This window comes from Myodes glareolus, chromosome 3 (assembly GCF_982192425.1).
Source record: "Myodes glareolus chromosome 3, mMyoGla1.1, whole genome shotgun sequence".
Lineage (NCBI taxonomy): Eukaryota > Metazoa > Chordata > Mammalia > Rodentia > Cricetidae > Myodes > Myodes glareolus.
The window spans coordinates 71280197-71298273 of NC_142028.1; the positions used below are offsets into that span (position 1 = coordinate 71280197).

Consider the following 18077-nt stretch of genomic DNA (forward strand, 5'->3'; position numbering starts at 1 on the left):
GTGTGTGTAGTTGGTCCAGCCTGTGCAATTAGGTTATTAAAGCTTATTCATAAACTAAGCAAAAATAAATGTTTGTAGTACAGTTACATAACTTCTTTGAAAGAAGTTTTTAATCATTCTGAAAGATTTAGAGAAACCTATAGGGTATGGTTCTCATATGAGTATATGAGTATCTATAAATTTCTTCTCTTTAATTCATTCTGCATTTACTCCAGCAAGCCAGAATAATAGCTGAGGAGTAAATGATTGCTCAGAAGTTTTTAAATTTGAGTTTTATTTAGTTTTAGTATTTAATTTTATCATGAACCGGTGTCCTTGATTTAAGAATCTTTTCACTGCTTTAAATGAGGAACAACATACGCATCTTTTTAACCTCATCGCTGTACAAACAACAAAACAGTGTTCTCTAAATCTACCATGTTCCCATTTTTCCAATCATATAAAAAGTTAGGCTAAGCAACAGCAGCGTTGCATGTGGCGTTTATAACCCTTGGTTGCCTGTTTGCTGCCTGCTCTGTTCACAAGCTGCTGGCTGGAAGAATACTGCCTGCTTTATCTTCCTCAGTAAAAATCGGAAACCCAAGGACATTTGGGAGGGCAGTCTAGTAGCTATTTTCTGTGGGAACTGGTGGCCCTCTTCATCTTTCAGAGCAAAGGTAAGACACTCCAGGTCCCCAAGAATACAACCTTGGGCTGGAGAGATGGCTCAGAGGTTAAGAGCACTGCCTGCTCTTCCAAAGGTACTGAGTTCAATTCCCAGAAACCACATGGTGGCTCACAACCATCTGTAATGGGGTCCGGTGCCCTCTTCTGGCCTGCAGGTATATACACAGACAGAATATTGTATACAAAATAAATAAATAAATAAATAAATAAATAAGAAAATAAATAAATAAATAAAATTTTAAAAAAAGAGTACCACCTTGCAGCTTGGCGATCAACTTCTGTCCATTGACTGAAATAGAACTTACCGGCAGCTTTTAGTAGCTGCCATCAGTGGGCAAAATCTTGTTCTGTCAGAACAGTGCTAGAAGTCAACGCCCAAGGGCTAGAGAGCCTGGCAGGAAGCTAGAGGTACAGGAACATCAAGACGACTAGTTACTTGCTGGGCTGGTAGTATCTACTGTAATTCCGGCTGTTTAAGGCAGAAGCAGAAGGATCAAGAATGGTAGCCTGAGCTACATAGTAAGACCCTTCATCAAAAAATAGACAGTGGATAAGGACTTATCCGGGGCTTCTGTAGGGCCAACTGCTGTTGTACTCTTTGTGCCTGTGAACTATAGAAGATAACATACTGAGGACATCATAGAATTAGTGACAAGATTATTAATCCCAAATCTTTTGTTACTTCTTTTACATAGCTACTGAAATGATAAACAGTCTCAAAGCATGTGTTGGTTTAGCCAAATTTAAAAAAATAATCATATTCCACTAAAGATGGGTTTGCTGTTTATACAGTTTTCTGATACTGCCATAGTGGGTCTTGTTTGTTTTTGTGCAAAGATCATACATAATGCTTTGGGTGAAGATAAAAGCGGTGCTTCTAGGTCTAGTGAGATGAGATGGCTCAGCAGATAAAGGCACTTGATGCCAAGCTTGATGACTGGACCCACATAGTGGAAGGAGAAAACTGGCCCTGAAGTATTCCTTCCACTTATACACGCACACTGTGCCATTTCTGCTTTTAAAAACTGGTACACCTGTGCCTATTGTACTGCGTATGTTTTAAAGGGTTAGCTGTTACTTCCCTCGGGTAGTAAAGATCTAGAAATCATTTATGGAGATTTTAAAAGGTGGTTTTCAGGACTGGAGAAATGACTGGGTCAGCAGTTAAAAGCATATAATGCCCTTTTAGAGGATCAGAGTTCAGTTCCCACCCACATTAGGAGACTTACAACTGCCTATAAGTCAAGCTCCAGAGGATCTAATGCCCTCTTCTGTCTTCTGTGAGCACCTGCATTCATGTGCACATAGACCTCTCTCTCTCTCTCACACACACACACACACACACACACACACACACACACATTAAAAAGTAAAAATAAGGAGCTAGAGATCCAGCTCTGCAGCTGGAGTTAACTCTTACAGAGGACACAGCGGTTTTGGTTCCCAGAACTCATCTGATGGCTCACAGCCATCCGTCACTGTTTCTAGGAGATTCCCCTCCTCTGACCTCCACAGTCATTAGGCACACATGGTGGTACCTATACGTATATGCAGACAAGCCACTTGTACTCAACCTAAAAATACTTGGCTTAGAACTTTGTGTGTGGGTGTGCATACATGTGCAACTGTGCGCCCGTTGAACCAGAGTTGAATTAGGGTTACTAGAGGAGCATAGACAACAAGTGGTTACACCTCTGAAAATGTCTCTCCCTCCCCCAGCAAAGCTACTTGTATAAATTTATCCTTAGGAAGTGTCAGAATATGTACAAAAATATTTTAGAAGCTGTATTTTTAAAACTATTAACAAATCAGAAATGCAACATTTAACCAGTGAAGTGACATATATGATGGAATTATACCTTGAAGTTACTTGGAATTTAACATGAGAGACACAGGAAATGGAGGTATGGTCCTGATATTTTTGTATTAAAAGTATGTATACAGTTGCTCAGAGAAATGAAGATATGCCAGTATGTTAATCATAATGTGCCTGCTATAGGTTGTAAGAATGAGCAACTTTTGTTCTTGTCAGAGGAAGGGTGCAGGTGTGCTAAAGCTTGTAAAAACCAAGGCTGGCATTGGGATATCTCACTAAACCCGGAGCTTGCTGTTTGGACTAGGCTGACTACCCAGTGAGCTCCCAGGATCTGCTTACCTCCTCTCCCAAGCTCTGGAGTTACAGATGCACACCTCCATACCTGGTGTTTACATGGCTTCTGGAGCTCCAAGAGGTCTGGTTATGAAGTAGACCTTTACCCAGCAAATGCCATGGAGATAAGCTGATGTGAGTGATGCCTTAAAGAGAATGGCCAGTAATGGCTTGGAGTCAGGGTAAACAAACAGGCTACCTCTGCTGTGATTTGACCAGTGTTTGTAGGCATTTCCATTCCTTTGTCTAGTGAGATAAAGATGCTTCTGAAAATCAAGTGTAGTATTGCATGTGGTAATACTGTATAAATTGTAGCGTGGGGAGGAATATAATCTTATCACTCCATTACTATAGATTGTCCTCTTTATTGTTTGCTTGTTGAGATGGAATTTTGCTCCATTTGCCCAGGCTAGTCTCAGACTCATGGGCTGAAACATCTTCCCTGCCTCTGTCTATGAAGTAGCTCGTTCATGCTACCACCTGCCTATTGCCTTTTCTAAAAACATTTTAAATTTGGCTGTCCCCGACTAGTTACTGTTCCCAAGGCTTCCTCTTATATCCTCTGATGTTTTTTTCTTCCCTCAGATAGCATGTTTACTCAATTAGGACTCCTCTACTGCCTGCCAAATAGGTGTAATATAGTCTTAAAATGAACCGTCTAGAGTAGACAAGCAGGTCCAGGGTTACTGCAGGGCATTGTCCAGTGAGAAATCAAAGGATCTTTTCCAGAGGAAGTATTTCTTTTAAATTAGCGGTGTTTTTAACACCAACATTTGTTCTGACTGTACTTGATAGCTCTGACTGCATCTGTATTTGAAGTTCTGGTCTCAGCTCCAGAAGACCCCGAGGTAGCAGCGGTGCCTCCGCTGCTGTTCCCGAGTCTCCCTCTCCAGTTTCTCTCCTGCTGCAGTTGCTCTTCCAGCTGCCTGCTGCTCTCAGCTTTTTACCTAACGGATTCTCACCCGCAGTTTTGTGCACGGTCTTGGTCTTTCTCTCTCCTTACATGTTTATTTCTTAAAGAATCTGTCCTCATCTTTACTGTCCTGGCTTCCTGGACTCCTTTCATTAGGATTATTATTGACAGAATTCAAATGGAAGAGTCCTGATGCCACTTTTCTCCACTACATCATTACTGTATATCCTGCAAAAATTCAGCAAAAAGTACACATGTCTATGAGAGAGAAAACGAGTTTGATTAAGGTCTGAGGCTTGTGTTCTGTTGCATCTGTGTCTCCTGGGCAGCTACAGTTTGCTTACCCCAGGAGACAGCAGCGAAGCCAGATGATGACAGCAGAGTGGGTGGTCCTCTGTGGATAGGCTTGCTTGTTAGAGCAAGCTATGATCTTAGCCCGTGTATCTGCTGTGGGTCAGAACATGACAAAGCTGTTTTTAAAGAATCCATAGGTGGTATAAAACCTATGCATACCCTACTGTTATCATGGGGTCAAGCAACTGTATGACTATCCGAGATACATTTTTAAGATAATTGACTATATGCATGTATGTGTGTTTGTTTTCTTTTTAGCACGAGGCAGAACTAACATAGAGCTTCGAGAAAAATTCATCCTGCCAGAAGGGGCATCCCAGGGAATGACTCCATTCCGATCACGGGGTCGAAGGTCCAAGCCATCTTCCCGAGCAGCTTCTCCCACTCGCTCCAGCTCAAGTGCTAGTCAGAGTAATCACAGCTGTACGTCCATGCCTTCTTCTCCAGCCACCCCAGCCAGCGGAACCAAGGTGTGTGCTGACCTCCTTTGTGCTGTCCTTTCCCATTCCTATCTTGGTAGATGTTCATTGATGGGCAGCCCCTGAGAAGACTAGCAAGGAAAAGAACATAGCAACTCTGCCCAAACCCCCACAGCGCACAGAACATTGTAAAATGCATATTCAGGCTGGTTATATCAGAAACATTTTCCCAGAGTTAGGTCACTGGTTTGGAAAGTCTAGGTACTGTCTGAGCAGCTGGAGCTGACAGATGAGCTTGTTGGTACAGCGAGGTGCAGGTGAAGAGTACCTTTCTACTGCTCCATCTCGGCCCATTGGACTTCCGTGTGTTTTATTTGTTTCTGTTTCTTTAAAATTTAGTGTTGTCATCCCCCTCCCCCAATTTACTCCCTTTTCTGTTCGATTTTTCAATTGTTCCCGCCCTTCCCTTTGGATTTCCATCCCACAGACTCCACTTCAGGTCTCTCGCTGTTATGACAAACCCTGGCTGGTAAACAGTAAAGCTGGCACCCATGTCAGGGACAGCCACTGTTCTGACCTCCAGCTCCTCAGCCCTGAGGTAGAGTATGGCTTTGCTGAGTGGGACACGGTCATGAAGAGGCCCTCACTCATGCCAAGAACCAGCCCAGCTCTTTTTCCTGACATGAGGCCAAAGTCTCTTCCATCTTTGGGGTGCTTGCTGACACAGCTGATTGATCAAGTTGGCCAAGTGTTTTCAGGAGTTTCTAACTCGGATTCACCAAAATTGGAGATGAGTAAGAGATGCCTAAAACAAGATTGCTTAGCAGCTTTGTAAGTTTTTAAACATAACATTTGTTCAGGATGATTGATAACAGTCATTTCTGACTGTTTATTTGTTGACCATACTTATAATTAGGTCTCTTGAAATCTCCAAATGTCAGCTACACAGACGAGTTATAAACACTTGAAATTAAACCCACAGCGCATGTTCATCAATGTTCTATGTGTTTAGAACAGGAGAATGATTTGCAAGACCCCTTGCTAGGGTGGTTGGTGCTGCCACATGGGCCCAAGGCATGGGTGCTATCTACTCCAATCAAGCACAGTTTCCCTACAAGTGGCCACTGCTCTGGGGCTCCAGTTCCACCTTCTTGGTTCCTTGGCTTAGGTACCTGGATTTCTGTAGCTTTGATTTAAATACACATACCAACAGTTAAGCATGTTCACATACAGTCATTAAAATACCTAAACACTTTTGGAGGAAGAGTGTTTGAGAATCAAAACATGGGTGGGTGTTGTAGCACACACCTATAATCCCAGCACATGGGAGGCTGAGGCAGCAGGTCTGATGTCAAAGCCCATGTGGACCATGTATTGAGAGCCTGCCTCTAAAGAGGAAAAGAAAAAAGCTGAAACAAAACCTGGGCAGGGAGGCTGTGCACTAGCAGCATATTTTGCATCTCTCAACTCCTGCAGAGAATGTTGGGCTCTATCCCTCCAAGCACGGTGCCATCTTTGGTTGGGCACAGAAGCCAGGGCTGTGAATGAACAGCCGCTGTGGACTTATCCCACTCCCGGGTCAAACTCCAGCTGAGAACTGTGGTCGCAACTTAACATCCGGCTGACTGCCCGAGAACCTAAGATTTAGCTTGTCCTTGCTTTTTCCTCTGGGATTTCCAGCTCCATTGAAATCCCAAATGTGGAAAGTGTCAGTGTTGCTCATGACACAGACTCCATAGGATTCTGAGATGGCCCTTTTTTGTCTTATCTTACAATATAACCCTTCAAGTTCTTTACTCATCAGTACTCTGCGGCCAGGCCAGACCCTAAATTAGAACCCCAGTCCAGAAGCGCCAGATCTGTGAGCTCCAGGCAGCAGTGCTCGGAAAGGATAGCTCTTGGAACTGGGGCTGCTCCTCTGGTGGCCAGGAGAGTTTCTGCTTGAGTATCAATCACTTCCTGTCGCTTTTGCTTTTCCTTTGTGAAGAAATTCAACTTGCACAATGATATGGGGTGCTTTACTCTCTTATCTATATAAGCATCTTAAAGGTTCTGGAAAACAATTTGCCCAACTTACTTCAAGGAAAAACTGGAATTGTATACCATGTCATAGTAATATTTTAAAACAGACTTTAAAATGTTCTTTCGCTACAGTATGATATTTTAAAAAAATCACGTAAGGAAATGTAGCAATAGCAGCAGTTATAAGATACAGCTCTTATTCAGGTTAGGATTATTCAGCAAGGTGGGATGGAGTCCTTTTTAGCCACATAGTTGTAGGTGCAAAGATGTGAGAGTACATCAATAAAACAAAAGCTTCTGCTTTTATGGAATTAATGCTTTAATGTGGGACAAAGAGGCCATAAGCAGATATATACGTCAGGTGTGAAAATGCTATCCTTAAAAGTAGAAACGCAGGAGTGGAAGAAAGCTTCGAGCGGTGTTGAGGTGAGGCCTCTTGACGAGATTACCCTCTCAGCATAGCCCTGAGGCACGTAGTCTAAGCCTTGCGTGTGTTTGGAGAGGACGGTTATTGTACAGTGACAGTGTGGGTTCAGTTAAGAACAAGGAGACAAGACTTCCCAGGATATAGGGCAAATAGCAGGGAGGCCCAGACAGCTAAGATGGCTGAACCAGAAGGGTGTGTGATAGAAATGGAGAGACGGAATCCGTCCCTCATCTCCTGAGGGTCTCAGGAAGAGATCTTCACATCTGTTGCGTGTGCTGATGGCAGGTGGCTGTTGCTTTAGATTGCTGCCCCAGCACACTGGGACATAGAGCTATTTGAATTTCTCTTCTTGTTACCTATCATTCATTTGTAGCTGGAATGTCTTACTACTTGAAGATCTCACATTTCTAGGGAGATTTATCAGCAGGGTAACAGGCACTGCATTCCTAGGGAATGGCAGGCATTAGAAGACACTCTGAAGGTTTTAATTGGACCTTGAAACCTCTTCTTGAGAATATTTTTAAAAAATCTATGATCTAGGGCATTTTGTGAATTGATCTTTGTTTTCCTGGACTTTTAATTTGCTTTTTCAAATGGTTGTCTATAAAGAGACTTTTAAATAGACAATATAATTACATACTTATCAAAGATTTTATCAAGTAAATATGACCTTTTATTATTTTGAAGGTTATTCCATCGACAGGCAGCAAGCTGAAACGGCCAACACCAACTTTCCATTCTAGCCGGACATCCCTTGCTGGCGACACCAGCAATAGCTCTTCCCCAGCTTCCACAGGTGCCAAAACTAACCGGGCAGGTAAGTACCCACCGTACACAGGGCTGAGGATAGGAGGAATAGCCCAGCTGCTTTGAATTGGGCAAATGTCAGCCTCTCAGGAGCCAGTGTTAGGATGAGCCCTTGATGTCCTGCCCAGAAAGACACTTGCGCTCTTTGGGCAGCCGTTGCTTTTCTTGTCAGTGCAGCGAACTCTGACCTCCTACACTCAACACTGGAGCTAATGCAAACTGTTAGCAACTTTCCCAGGGTGCCGTGTTTTTATGACTGCTGGTGAACTGGGGAAGTGGAAGCTGGCTGACTGCAACTCCTCCTGGGAACCTAAAAATTGACCTCTTAGATTCTCCTCTTCCCACCTGCACCGCCATTTGCCATCTGCTCACATATGCTGCAGCCTCATCCATCGCCTTCCTGAGCCACGGTGACTGAGCAGCTTTGCTTTCTGCTGCTCAGGGTGACAGGCAGCCTCACAAACCAGACAGGGCTCACTGCCTGCTATACTGATGAAGTGTGGGTCCAGAATGGCATGGTTTCCCACAAGGCCACTCAGCAAATTAAGTGCTATTTGTTAGGAGCAACCTCTTAGCCTCCGGTCACTCGTGCTTTCATAGTAAGCCTTCTCCATTAAATCCCCTGCTTTACTCTTTAATTCCAGACCCTAAAAAGTCCGCCAGCCGTCCTGGGAGTCGGGCCGGGAGCCGGGCCGGGAGTCGAGCCAGCAGCCGGAGAGGAAGCGATGCCTCTGACTTTGACCTTCTAGAGACTCAGTCAGCTTGTTCAGACACTTCTGAGAGCAGCGCTGCAGGGGGCCAGGGCAGCTCCAGAAGAGGGCTCACCAAACCTTCCAAAATCCCAACCATGTCTAAGAAGACCACAACTGCCTCCCCCAGGACTCCGGGTCCCAAGCGATAACGCTGTACAAGCACCCCATACCACTATCCACTTTGAATCCTGCTCCATACATTGGGTGTATATTTATTCTGAACGGGAGAAGTTATATTGTTAAAATTGTAAAAGAATAATTGTGTTATGAAGCTGCCTTATTTTTTTTCCTTTTTGTAAGTTACTATTTTCATGTGAATATTTATGTAGATAAAATTTGCCTCCTGGTAGCCCTGTAATGGATGGGGCCCAGAGATGAAATATTTGAGGAAAACAAAAGGTCAAGACGCAAATGTGTATTAAAAAGAAAAGCCTAAATAGGGTTCATGTGGCGCAGGGTTGTAAACCTGCTTTATCTTTTAGGAGTATTCCTAAATGCATCTTTATAAACTTAACTTGCTATATCAGCAAGATAAATTATATTAAAAAAATAAGAATTCTGCAATGTTTAAGGAACTCTTCTTTGTAAATCACAGACACCTCCATTAGCAAGAACTAAGGAGAGGGCACTTAAGATTGCATTTCCATTGTTCTACTGTCATGGAATTGTAGCTAAAGAGACAGAACCTCATCTAGATAGCTTTTGCAAAGAGTTCATTGCAATATTGTCTTAAAATAAAGTCTCAGTACTGGGTGTTAAAGGCACATAGCTGCTAGGATTCAGGGGTAAAGGAAACTTCAGAACATTGGGGTTTTAAACTGATTTGTAACAACTGTCCAGCCCAGCCATCAAAAACTCCTATGCTCACCAGGCCCCAGGCCCTGGTGAGGGAGACTCCTTGGTGGCACTGTGAATTCCAGATTTGTTTATCTGCTTTTTTCTTTTTCTTTCTTTTTCTTTTCTTTTTTTTCTTTTTGCTATTTATTTAAATCAATCAACCTCCCACAAACTGAGGAATGAATTCCATAAGCCTATTTTGAAATGTGGACCTAAGACAAACACTTGCTCATCCTTTGACGGAGTTCACCAGCACACCTGTTCACCAGTCCCGTTTGCTTCCGTCTTTTTTGTGTGTAATAAAGTCAGCTGACCAAGTGACCATGAAGGGGGGCTATCTGGGGCTCCTATTTTTTAGCTGCTGTTCCTCGTCAGCTCTGACCATGTTGCTGTGTGATTATCTCAATTGGTTTTAATTGAGGCAGAAATTGAAGCTCTACCAATGAACTGTTTAAAAACAAGACACACTTTTGTATTAAAATTGCTTGCGGTAACAAATGTTTTGTAATTCCTGGCTTTATTCTGGACCACTACTTTATATTTGAATGTTACCCCTGAGGCATAAAAATGTTGTAGTACTTAAATACATCATTCAACAAGAGTTTTCTTGATGGAAAAAAAATCATAGAACTCATTACTTTTTTCTTTATTTTATCCTTGTTAATTTTAACAAGGCACCGAATAAGTGGGATGTTTTCACAGTGCCCCTATGTAGGGACACTGTCCGCCTATGGGGTGGGCAAACTCCCCACAGTAGGATGACATCCCTGTGACCTGCTGGAACTTCACAAGCCAGAGTAGTTACCCTGTTAACCTGAAACCGCTGCTGAGGATGGAAACAAGTGCACATGCAGGACTGTGGCACAGAAAGGACTTGATTCTGCTGAACTAGCTGATCAGTTGGCACCATAAAGAGCTGATTGTAGGGATCATAGACTGACCCACCCCTTCTCACAGTGGCCAGATGATAATATGTCGCCTGGTGCTCACCTAGACAGTCTCACAGTTATATAAATCCAAGACCCATCATTTCCTTCGCTATTTGAATTTACTAGTTTGCCCACATGGCCTCCTGTCATGGACCACAGTGGACAAGGTAGAGGGAATAGTCGCTCTGAGGCCCTCTTGCTGGTTTCCAGACTCGTGAAGGAAAACACTACCTAATTATTGGGGAAGATGGGTCAGGTGAAGTTGAGCCCACTGGAAGGCAGTCCATTCCGATCCCTTTGTTTTAGAGCTGGAGAAGCAGGTGTATCCAGGAGACCAGTGTGAAGCCACTGGTGGACGCTTCTGGGGGCGAGTCTTGGACTCCTGTGCTAGTGTGATGCCTCTGCTGCTTCCAGTCCTGAACTGGCCCTGACATGGCCACAATAGCCAGCTTCTGACTTGAATAATGCGGGGGTCAAACTCAGATCTGTGTTCTTACTCCTCAGGCTACATGCCCCCCTTAAATTCTAGAATTTGGCAAAGTTGTAAATGCATGTTTGCCAAAGCTACGTAAGGTCACATGTTCAGAGTGAAGGAAATATATAGATAGCCTTTCATGGAACTGGATGACCTGAAAGCTGTCAGCCTGGGTTTGGAGAGTTGGCTCAGTCATTAAAGAGCATTTGCTGCCCTTGGAGAAGACTTAGTTCAGTTCTCAGCATTCATCTAGTGGCATAGAACCACCTATAAATCGAACTGCAGGGAATCTTCTGGTTTCCATGGATACCTGTACATAACATGCACATATACACGTGCTATACATACTCATAATCTTCTGGGGCTGAAGACATGCTAGGAGCATTTGTTGCTCTTCCAAGGAACCCGGGTTTGTTCCCAGAACCCTTATCAGGCTGCCTCTATAGGCATCTGCATTCACATGTATGTACCTACATGTGACACACAGACCTATTCATTTTGGTTTTGAGACAAGGTCTTACTATATAACCTTGGCTGTCCTGGAACTCACTAGGTAGACCAGGCTGGTCTTGCGCTGCCTCTGCCTCCCGAGTGCTGGGGTTAAAGTCTTACGCCACAACCAGCTTTACATACACATAATTTAAATAGATTTGTTTTTAGTTTAAAATCTTTGTCTTAAAAAGCTGTTGGAATTTAGTGTAAGATAGTGTTTTCATCCTAATTGGCTTCTGCCTCCTGATGCCCAGCAGCATCCATCCCTCCAGGGTAGACTATCTGCTCTTCCTTTCTTTCCAGGAGACTTAGGTTCTAAGTATTCAATAAAGCTCAGCTGGCAGGTGGGGTGGGGAGTACTCGGAGAGGTGGCTCGGGGCTTGAGACCTGTTCTTACAGGTCTTGAGCTAAGTTCCCAGTACCCACATAGGGTAAGGAATTCAATGCTTCAGCTTCTAAGGACATAGACACTCATGTGTGCACACACACAATTAAGATAAATCTTAAAAACAAAACCAGAAACTGGCTGGTGGTGGTGCATGCCTTCAATCCCAGCACAGGCAGAGGCAGACAGATTTATGTGAGTTCCAGGCCACCCTGATAGACAAAGCCTAGTTCCAGGATAGCCAAGACTGCACAGAAAAACCCTGGAGGGAGGGAGGCAGAGAGAGAGAACAACCCAAAAAAGGGGGGGAAGCTCAGTAGTACCACAGAAAGCTTATTTCCATTAAACAGGGAACTGTGTAAGACATAGGAAATAGACAAGAAAGAGGCTTAAAATACTGCAGAGGTTGACAAGGTGAATCAGCAGAGAAGGTGCTGGCCACACATGCCTGGAGACCTACTTCCCTTTAGTCCCCAGAACCCACAAAAAGATTGGAAACGGCTTCCACAAAAATCATCCTCTAACCTCTACACAAGCCTCTCCCCCATAATAACAGTTCTGAGATGTGATTTAGAAAATACATGTTTGATGGGCAGTGAGAGGGCTCAGCAAACAAAGGTGCTTGCCACGAATGACTGAGCTCAATCCACAGCCCACACAGTAAGAGAAGACCAGCTATTCCCACAAGTTGTTTTCTGATCTCCACACATGGCACGCACATGCATGTTGCACACACATTCGACATAAATGATACAAATTTTGTACCTGCTGAAGCTTTACATGGATAGTGAACATTTATGGGATGCTGGCCAGCATTCCATACATTACAGAGAACTTGTACGCTAGATAGTTCTTACTACACGTCCCAATTCCATGATCTTGAGTCTCCCTAAGGATAAAGTTGAGTATCTTAGCAAAATCACAGTCGGCAGGTGAGCCAGGAAGTCCACACTTTGACGCTACCTTCTCCAAGAAACTTTAGCCACCTTAGTCTTTCTGCTGTTCCAGGGTTCCACTGAGGAACCCTTCTCTTCCCAGCACCCCGGCTCTGCCCTTTCAGAACCGTCACCAGCTCCTCCAGAGGAACAGCTTTCATTCTGCCTTTGAAATGACCAAGTTCACAGATGGTCAGCCCTGCTATAGTGGGAACACTCAAAGGTGGAGTCTTGGGTCAGGGCCCAGTAGAGCAGCCCACCATGACTGTTAATAAACCGAATTCTGAGTGGAGGATGTTGAGTGGCTGGCTAAACCCTGTTTCAGTTTACAAGAAGTAGGTGGCTAGCTCCTAAGCTGAGATAAATGATGCCCCACCTGCCCACCCACGAGCCAGTCCCAGGCTGGGCTGATTGTAGGAAGTAAGTAGCCTGCCAGTCTAGCCTTGCCTAGGATGAATGCCACCTGAGACTTCAGATGGGGTGGAAGGTTCTTGGTGGTATGGTGTGACGTTTGGTGCAGAGGGCACCCAGAGTTGAGAGGGGACCAGGGTAGGAGACTGTGGCAGGAGACTCAAGCTCCTGAACAAAAATCATATGGAGAACATCTTACTGCCTTCTCCAGTCATCGAGCCCTATGGACTCAGCCTCTGACTTCACCCCATCACTATTAGAGAACCATTGTCAGTCCCTCTGTTGCTACATCTGTCTCCAACTTCAGCCCCTGTCTTGTCTCCCTACCACCCACACGCCCCTCAACATTCTAGTTCTAACCTCAGTGTGGGCAGTTTCAAAGGCTACTTGGCAGCATCGTCCTTAGAAGGCCAGCATTTTTCCCTCTTCTCCCTTCTTTCCATTCCCCTCACTCTCCTCTTCCTTGTTCTGCTTGCTTTGTTTGGAGACAAGGTCTGACTGTGGAGCTGTGAAGTCAGTCCTAGCTTTCTGGAACCACAGAAACTATTCTGGCCTTGAGTTCGCAGTGATCTTCCTGCTTCCCCCGCTATTCTTTATCTTTATGGGGACTTTGAAGTAGTATGGAAATTGATCTGTTGGATAAAAGACAGGCTGTGGATGATTGCTTGAAGAATTTAGTTGATTCTTGAACCTTGAAACAAGACTGGAGAGATGGCTCTGCGGTTAAAAGTCTTCAGAGGGGGAGCTGGAGAGATGGCTCAGAGGTTAAGAGCATTGCCTGCTCTTCCAAAGGTCCTGAGTTCAATTCCTGGCAACCACATGGTGGCTCACAACCATCTGTAATGAGGTCTGGTGCCCTCTTCTGGTCTGCAGACAGACACACAGACAGAATATTGTATACATAATATATATATTAAAAAAAAAAGTCTTCAGAGGATCTGGGTTCAGTTCCCAGAGCAGCAGATGGCTCACAACAGGCTGTAACTCTAGTTCCAGGGGATCCACTGCCCTCTTCTGACCTCAGAGGGGAGGACACTGAACACAGGAAGTACACACATTTAAGAAAAAGCAAACTTTTGAAAGGATCACCTCAGCATATTTTGGTGACCACTATACAGTTATTTGGATTTTTATTTTGAATCCACACTGGAGAATTTATAATTGGCCCAAATCTGCATGTAGCACCCACCGCCTGCAGGTCTCTTTATGGTCTCTCTCCTGGAGCCCCTCCGGCAGCCACCCATCAGCTCTTCAGTTCCTCTGTTGTGCGTCCAGAGGTAAAGCACTTAATCTCTGTGTGCGTCAGTTTCCCTATCTGTTAAAAAGAAAAGTTCTGCGGGGCGCAGCAGCACATGTCTTGATCCCAGAGGCCGGCGTATGCAGTCGTATCTCTGAGTTTGAGGCCAGACTGGTCTACAGGGCAAGTTCCAGGTCAGCCAAGGCTACATAGTGAGAACCTACCGAAAAGAAAAGAAAGAGAGGAAGAAAGAAGGGAGGGAGGGAGGGAGGAAGGAAGGAAGAGAAAGGGAGAGAGGGACGGAGGGAGGGAGAAACGCAGGAATGAAAGACCACTGTGTGCTCCGTAATGGTGTGTGAATACTAAGAATAAGCCTGGAAGCGCAGTCACCTGCCATTATGACACTCCCAGCCTTGACACAGTCATTCCTTTTGCAGGGCACTTTCCTCCCACTGACTTCCGTCCTTCCTGGTCAATTCCTTTCAGTGACACCTGAGCCGCTTTGGAGCCTTTACGACCAAAAGTCAATGCTGTGGCAGCAGCCAGGAGAGGCCCGAGTGCAGAAAGGGGTGTAAGTCAGAAAGTTTTCCTGGGGTTCCTTTCTTGCAAGCAGCTGGCGGCTGTCACAAATGAGGAGCTAAGCAAAGGTGTGTCCCCTTCGGGAGGTTCCAGAGGCCATCCATGTGGGACCATCAACGGGATCCGCCGGGTGGAGAAGGAGCTTGGTACTCGAAAAGTAGCGGGGACTGGGCCCTGGCAGCTGAGGGCAACGGATGTGCCCCACCTTCCCGGCACGGCTGGCACTAGCCCAGCCCAGACGGCAGGAACTATGTGTCTGGGCTCCGTCTATGTCGCTGTGTGGAGGAGAAGGGCGACGCGGCGGGTCCCACGGCTGCCCGGGAACTCGGGATCTCGCCCGCCCCAGGGCGCAGGTGCCTGCTTCAGAGACCCCGACGTCTCCGCGCGGAGCCCGGCGTGCGCCCCGGAAGCTGGATGGGGATCCAGGACACCCTTGAAGGCCTCTCCCCAGCCCGCCCACTACTTACCTCGGGGTCGCACGAGGCGCTCCCACCACTCCGCGCCACAGTAGCTGCCGAGACACCGGGCCGGAGTCTGTCCGGGCTCGGACACGCCCCTGAGGCCCCATTGGTTGGCCCGGGCAGGGGCGGGGCCGAGGAATCGCTCGCCGGTCCGTGAGGCCACGGGAGGTCCAGCTCTGGACACTCGCGGGTCCGCGCTGCGGGAGCCCAAGTTGCTCTGCGGGACCTACGGGCTTGGCGACTGGCTGTCGAGCGCAGGGTGCGCGGCCGCTGCAGAACTCCCAAGACAGGTGCGAACTCAGGGGACCCGCTGCGCCGTCCGGTCCTCGCCGTCGGGGCGTCTCTCCCGGGCCCTGCGAGCCGCGAGTGGATGCGCGTCCGCTGAGCGTCTGAGATGGCCGTGCGACCCGGGCCGCTCTGGTTGCTGGGCCTGGCTCTATGCGCCCTGGGCGGCGGCCACGGCCCGCGTCCCCCACACACCTGTCCCCAGCGTCGCCTAGGAGCGCGCGAACGCCGAGACATGCAGCGAGAGATCCTGGCAGTGCTCGGGCTGCCTGGGCGGCCCCGACCCCGTGCGCCACCCGCCGCCTCCCGGCAGCCAGCGTCCGCGCCCCTCTTCATGCTGGACCTGTATCACGCCATGGCTGATGACGACGACGACGGCGGGCCCCCTCAACCTCACTTGGGTCGCGCGGACCTGGTCATGAGCTTCGTTAATATGGGTGAGTTCATGGAGGGCCCCTCGTGGCAGCAGTCTCCATGCGGTGTGGGCATGACCGCCTATCTGGGGATGATGCCCTCTGGTAGTGCAAGGCCCCCTGGGACAGAGAGTCAAGGTGCAAGAGCACCACGGGGAAGAGGCGACTGTAGGGATCAGGGCTGGAAGGTCTGAGGGCTATCGCGGGTTCCCAGGGTCTTTGCCCACCAAGGCGCGCAGGAATGGGAATCTGGTGATGCCCAGGAACCCCTAGGCCCAGGAAGACAGCTGGTCCTGGGAATGCTGATGAGTAAACAGAGGGCTGTGATGCTGTCGTTGTGATAAACGCAGTCCAGAAGAGAAGGGCAAAGTTCAGTGTGGAAACCTGTGGTCATATCATCAGAGTGACCAGAGCTGATCCACACGCCCTGACGGCAGGTTCTTTCTGTGCAGCAGGAAGCGGGTGGGTGGGGTGCACTGTCAGGAGGTGGAGTGGACAGACTCAGCTGTGACTGTAGTTTTGTGGGACTGGGCCCGAATATCTGGACCTTGGTCTGGCACAGGGTGAGTGTTCAGGCCAGTGAACGATTCAAGGAAGAGCTGTGGGTCTATTCTCCCAAAGTGTGGCTCTTCCCTTTTCCGTGTATCTCAAGACCTCAGGGCCACCAGTCTTTTGCTTGTTAATTTACGTGTGTGAGTGTTTTGCCTACATATATGTCTGTGTACCACATTCTTGCCTGGTGCTGGAAGGGGCCAGAAAGGGTCATCAGATCCTCTGAAACTGGAGTTACAGACAGTTGTGGACAGCTGTGTTCGTGCTGAAAAATCAAATATAGGGCCTCTGGAAGAGCAGCAGTCAGTGGTCTTAATTCCTGAGCCGTCTCCCCAACTACGTCCCCCACCTTTAAAAAATACTTTTCTGTTATGCATATAAGGTTTTACCTTCGTGTATGCATATGTACCAAGTGCTTGCAGTGCCTCATGGGGGCAGAAGAGAGCGTCAGGTCCTCTGGGACTGGAGTTAAAGATTATTACAGGAAGTCCTGAGCAGCAGGTGCCCTTAACTACTGACCCTCTATCTCTCCAGCCCCGACCTCTAATAGTCTGAAAGGTACTTTTCCAGAATACCTTTTCATCACTGCTTTGCTGAGGTTTGTGGTGGGTGGGGTCTGCGCAGCACTTGTCCAGATGAATAGCTACAGTCTCTACTCCTATTGCCCAGGGATGGGCAGGGAGGCCCAGAGAGGCACTGAATGCCTGCGATATTCCCTCCAAGATGGGGAGAGCTTTTGATAGGATGGGCAGAGGAACACAGGGGACTGGACAGCAGGGTGTGTGTCCTCAGCTATTTGTTTTCCTGCCGGAAGGCAGGAAGAAACGGCACCCAAACCTCTCTTTCCCAGTCAGAGCTGGTGGTGGCAGAGGTAGGAAGGCAGCTATTTAGCCAATAGCCCAGCTCTAAGGAGGCACTGCAGCCAATGGGCTCTAGATACAGCCTTTCTGCTTGGAGGGCAGGGTGGGGATTTAGGATGGACCTCATGTGGGGCTGTAACTGCCTCTCCATCTTTAGGACAGGCTGACCCAGGGCTTGGGACTAAGAACTAAGGATAGAGTTGCCCAAGAATGTCCCCAGAGAAGCTGCTGATCAGAATGAATCACCACCCAGCCCATGTTCTGCACCCCACCCCCATCCTCTGATCAAAACACCAACAGCTCTGGTGGGAACTGTTGCTGTAAATAGAGCAGGACCTCCTCCTCCTCCTGCTGCTGCTGCTGCTGCTGCTGCTGCAGTGCAACTTTAGGGAAGTCCCTTGTCTCTGAGCCTAACACCTGTCCTTTAAATGGGACTCGTTGGCCAGGCATGATGACACACAACTTTCATTCCAGCACTCCAGAGGCGGAGGCAGGTGGATCTCTATGAGTTCCAGACCAGCCAGCCAGGGCTATATAGTGAGACCTTGTCTGAAAAATAAATGAATAAATGTAGTGACCTGTCCTCAAGGTTGTATGACTGACTGACAGGTGAACAGGAGCAGAAAAGCGGCCTCCCTTCACTTAGAATGTGAATTGGGCCACTGCCGACCCCCAGAGTGATCAGGAGCCAGGCCACTGCCAAGCCCCAGCCCTTCC

The 18077-nt window shown here is 47.2% G+C and overlaps 2 protein-coding genes across 21 annotated transcripts in view; both read left to right on the forward strand.

The window, feature by feature from the left end:
• Macf1 (microtubule actin crosslinking factor 1) overlaps positions 1-9844 on the forward strand; it is a 333972-nt gene extending 324128 nt beyond the window's left edge. For 13 of the 20 annotated variants that reach the window (XM_085686536.2, XM_085686537.2, XM_085686538.2 and 10 more), the window contains 4 exons: positions 4341-4552; positions 4989-5099; positions 7638-7767; positions 8402-9844. In XM_085686536.2, the coding sequence (XP_085542662.2) occupies positions 4341-4552; positions 4989-5099; positions 7638-7767; positions 8402-8658 (710 nt within the window). In that variant the 3' untranslated portion in view covers positions 8659-9844. The remainder of the gene's footprint in view (positions 1-4340; positions 4553-4988; positions 5100-7637; positions 7768-8401) is intronic. The other 7 variants (XM_085686541.2, XM_085686542.2, XM_087904635.1 and 4 more) reach the window with 1 other exon arrangement.
• A 5421-nt stretch (positions 9845-15265) lies between these two features.
• Positions 15266-18077, forward strand: part of Bmp8a (bone morphogenetic protein 8a) — a 30070-nt gene continuing 27258 nt past the window's right edge. Inside the window, exon 1 of the mRNA XM_087904637.1 lies at positions 15266-15972. Coding sequence (XP_087760763.1) covers positions 15645-15972 — 328 coding nt within the window. The 5' untranslated portion in view covers positions 15266-15644. The remainder of the gene's footprint in view (positions 15973-18077) is intronic.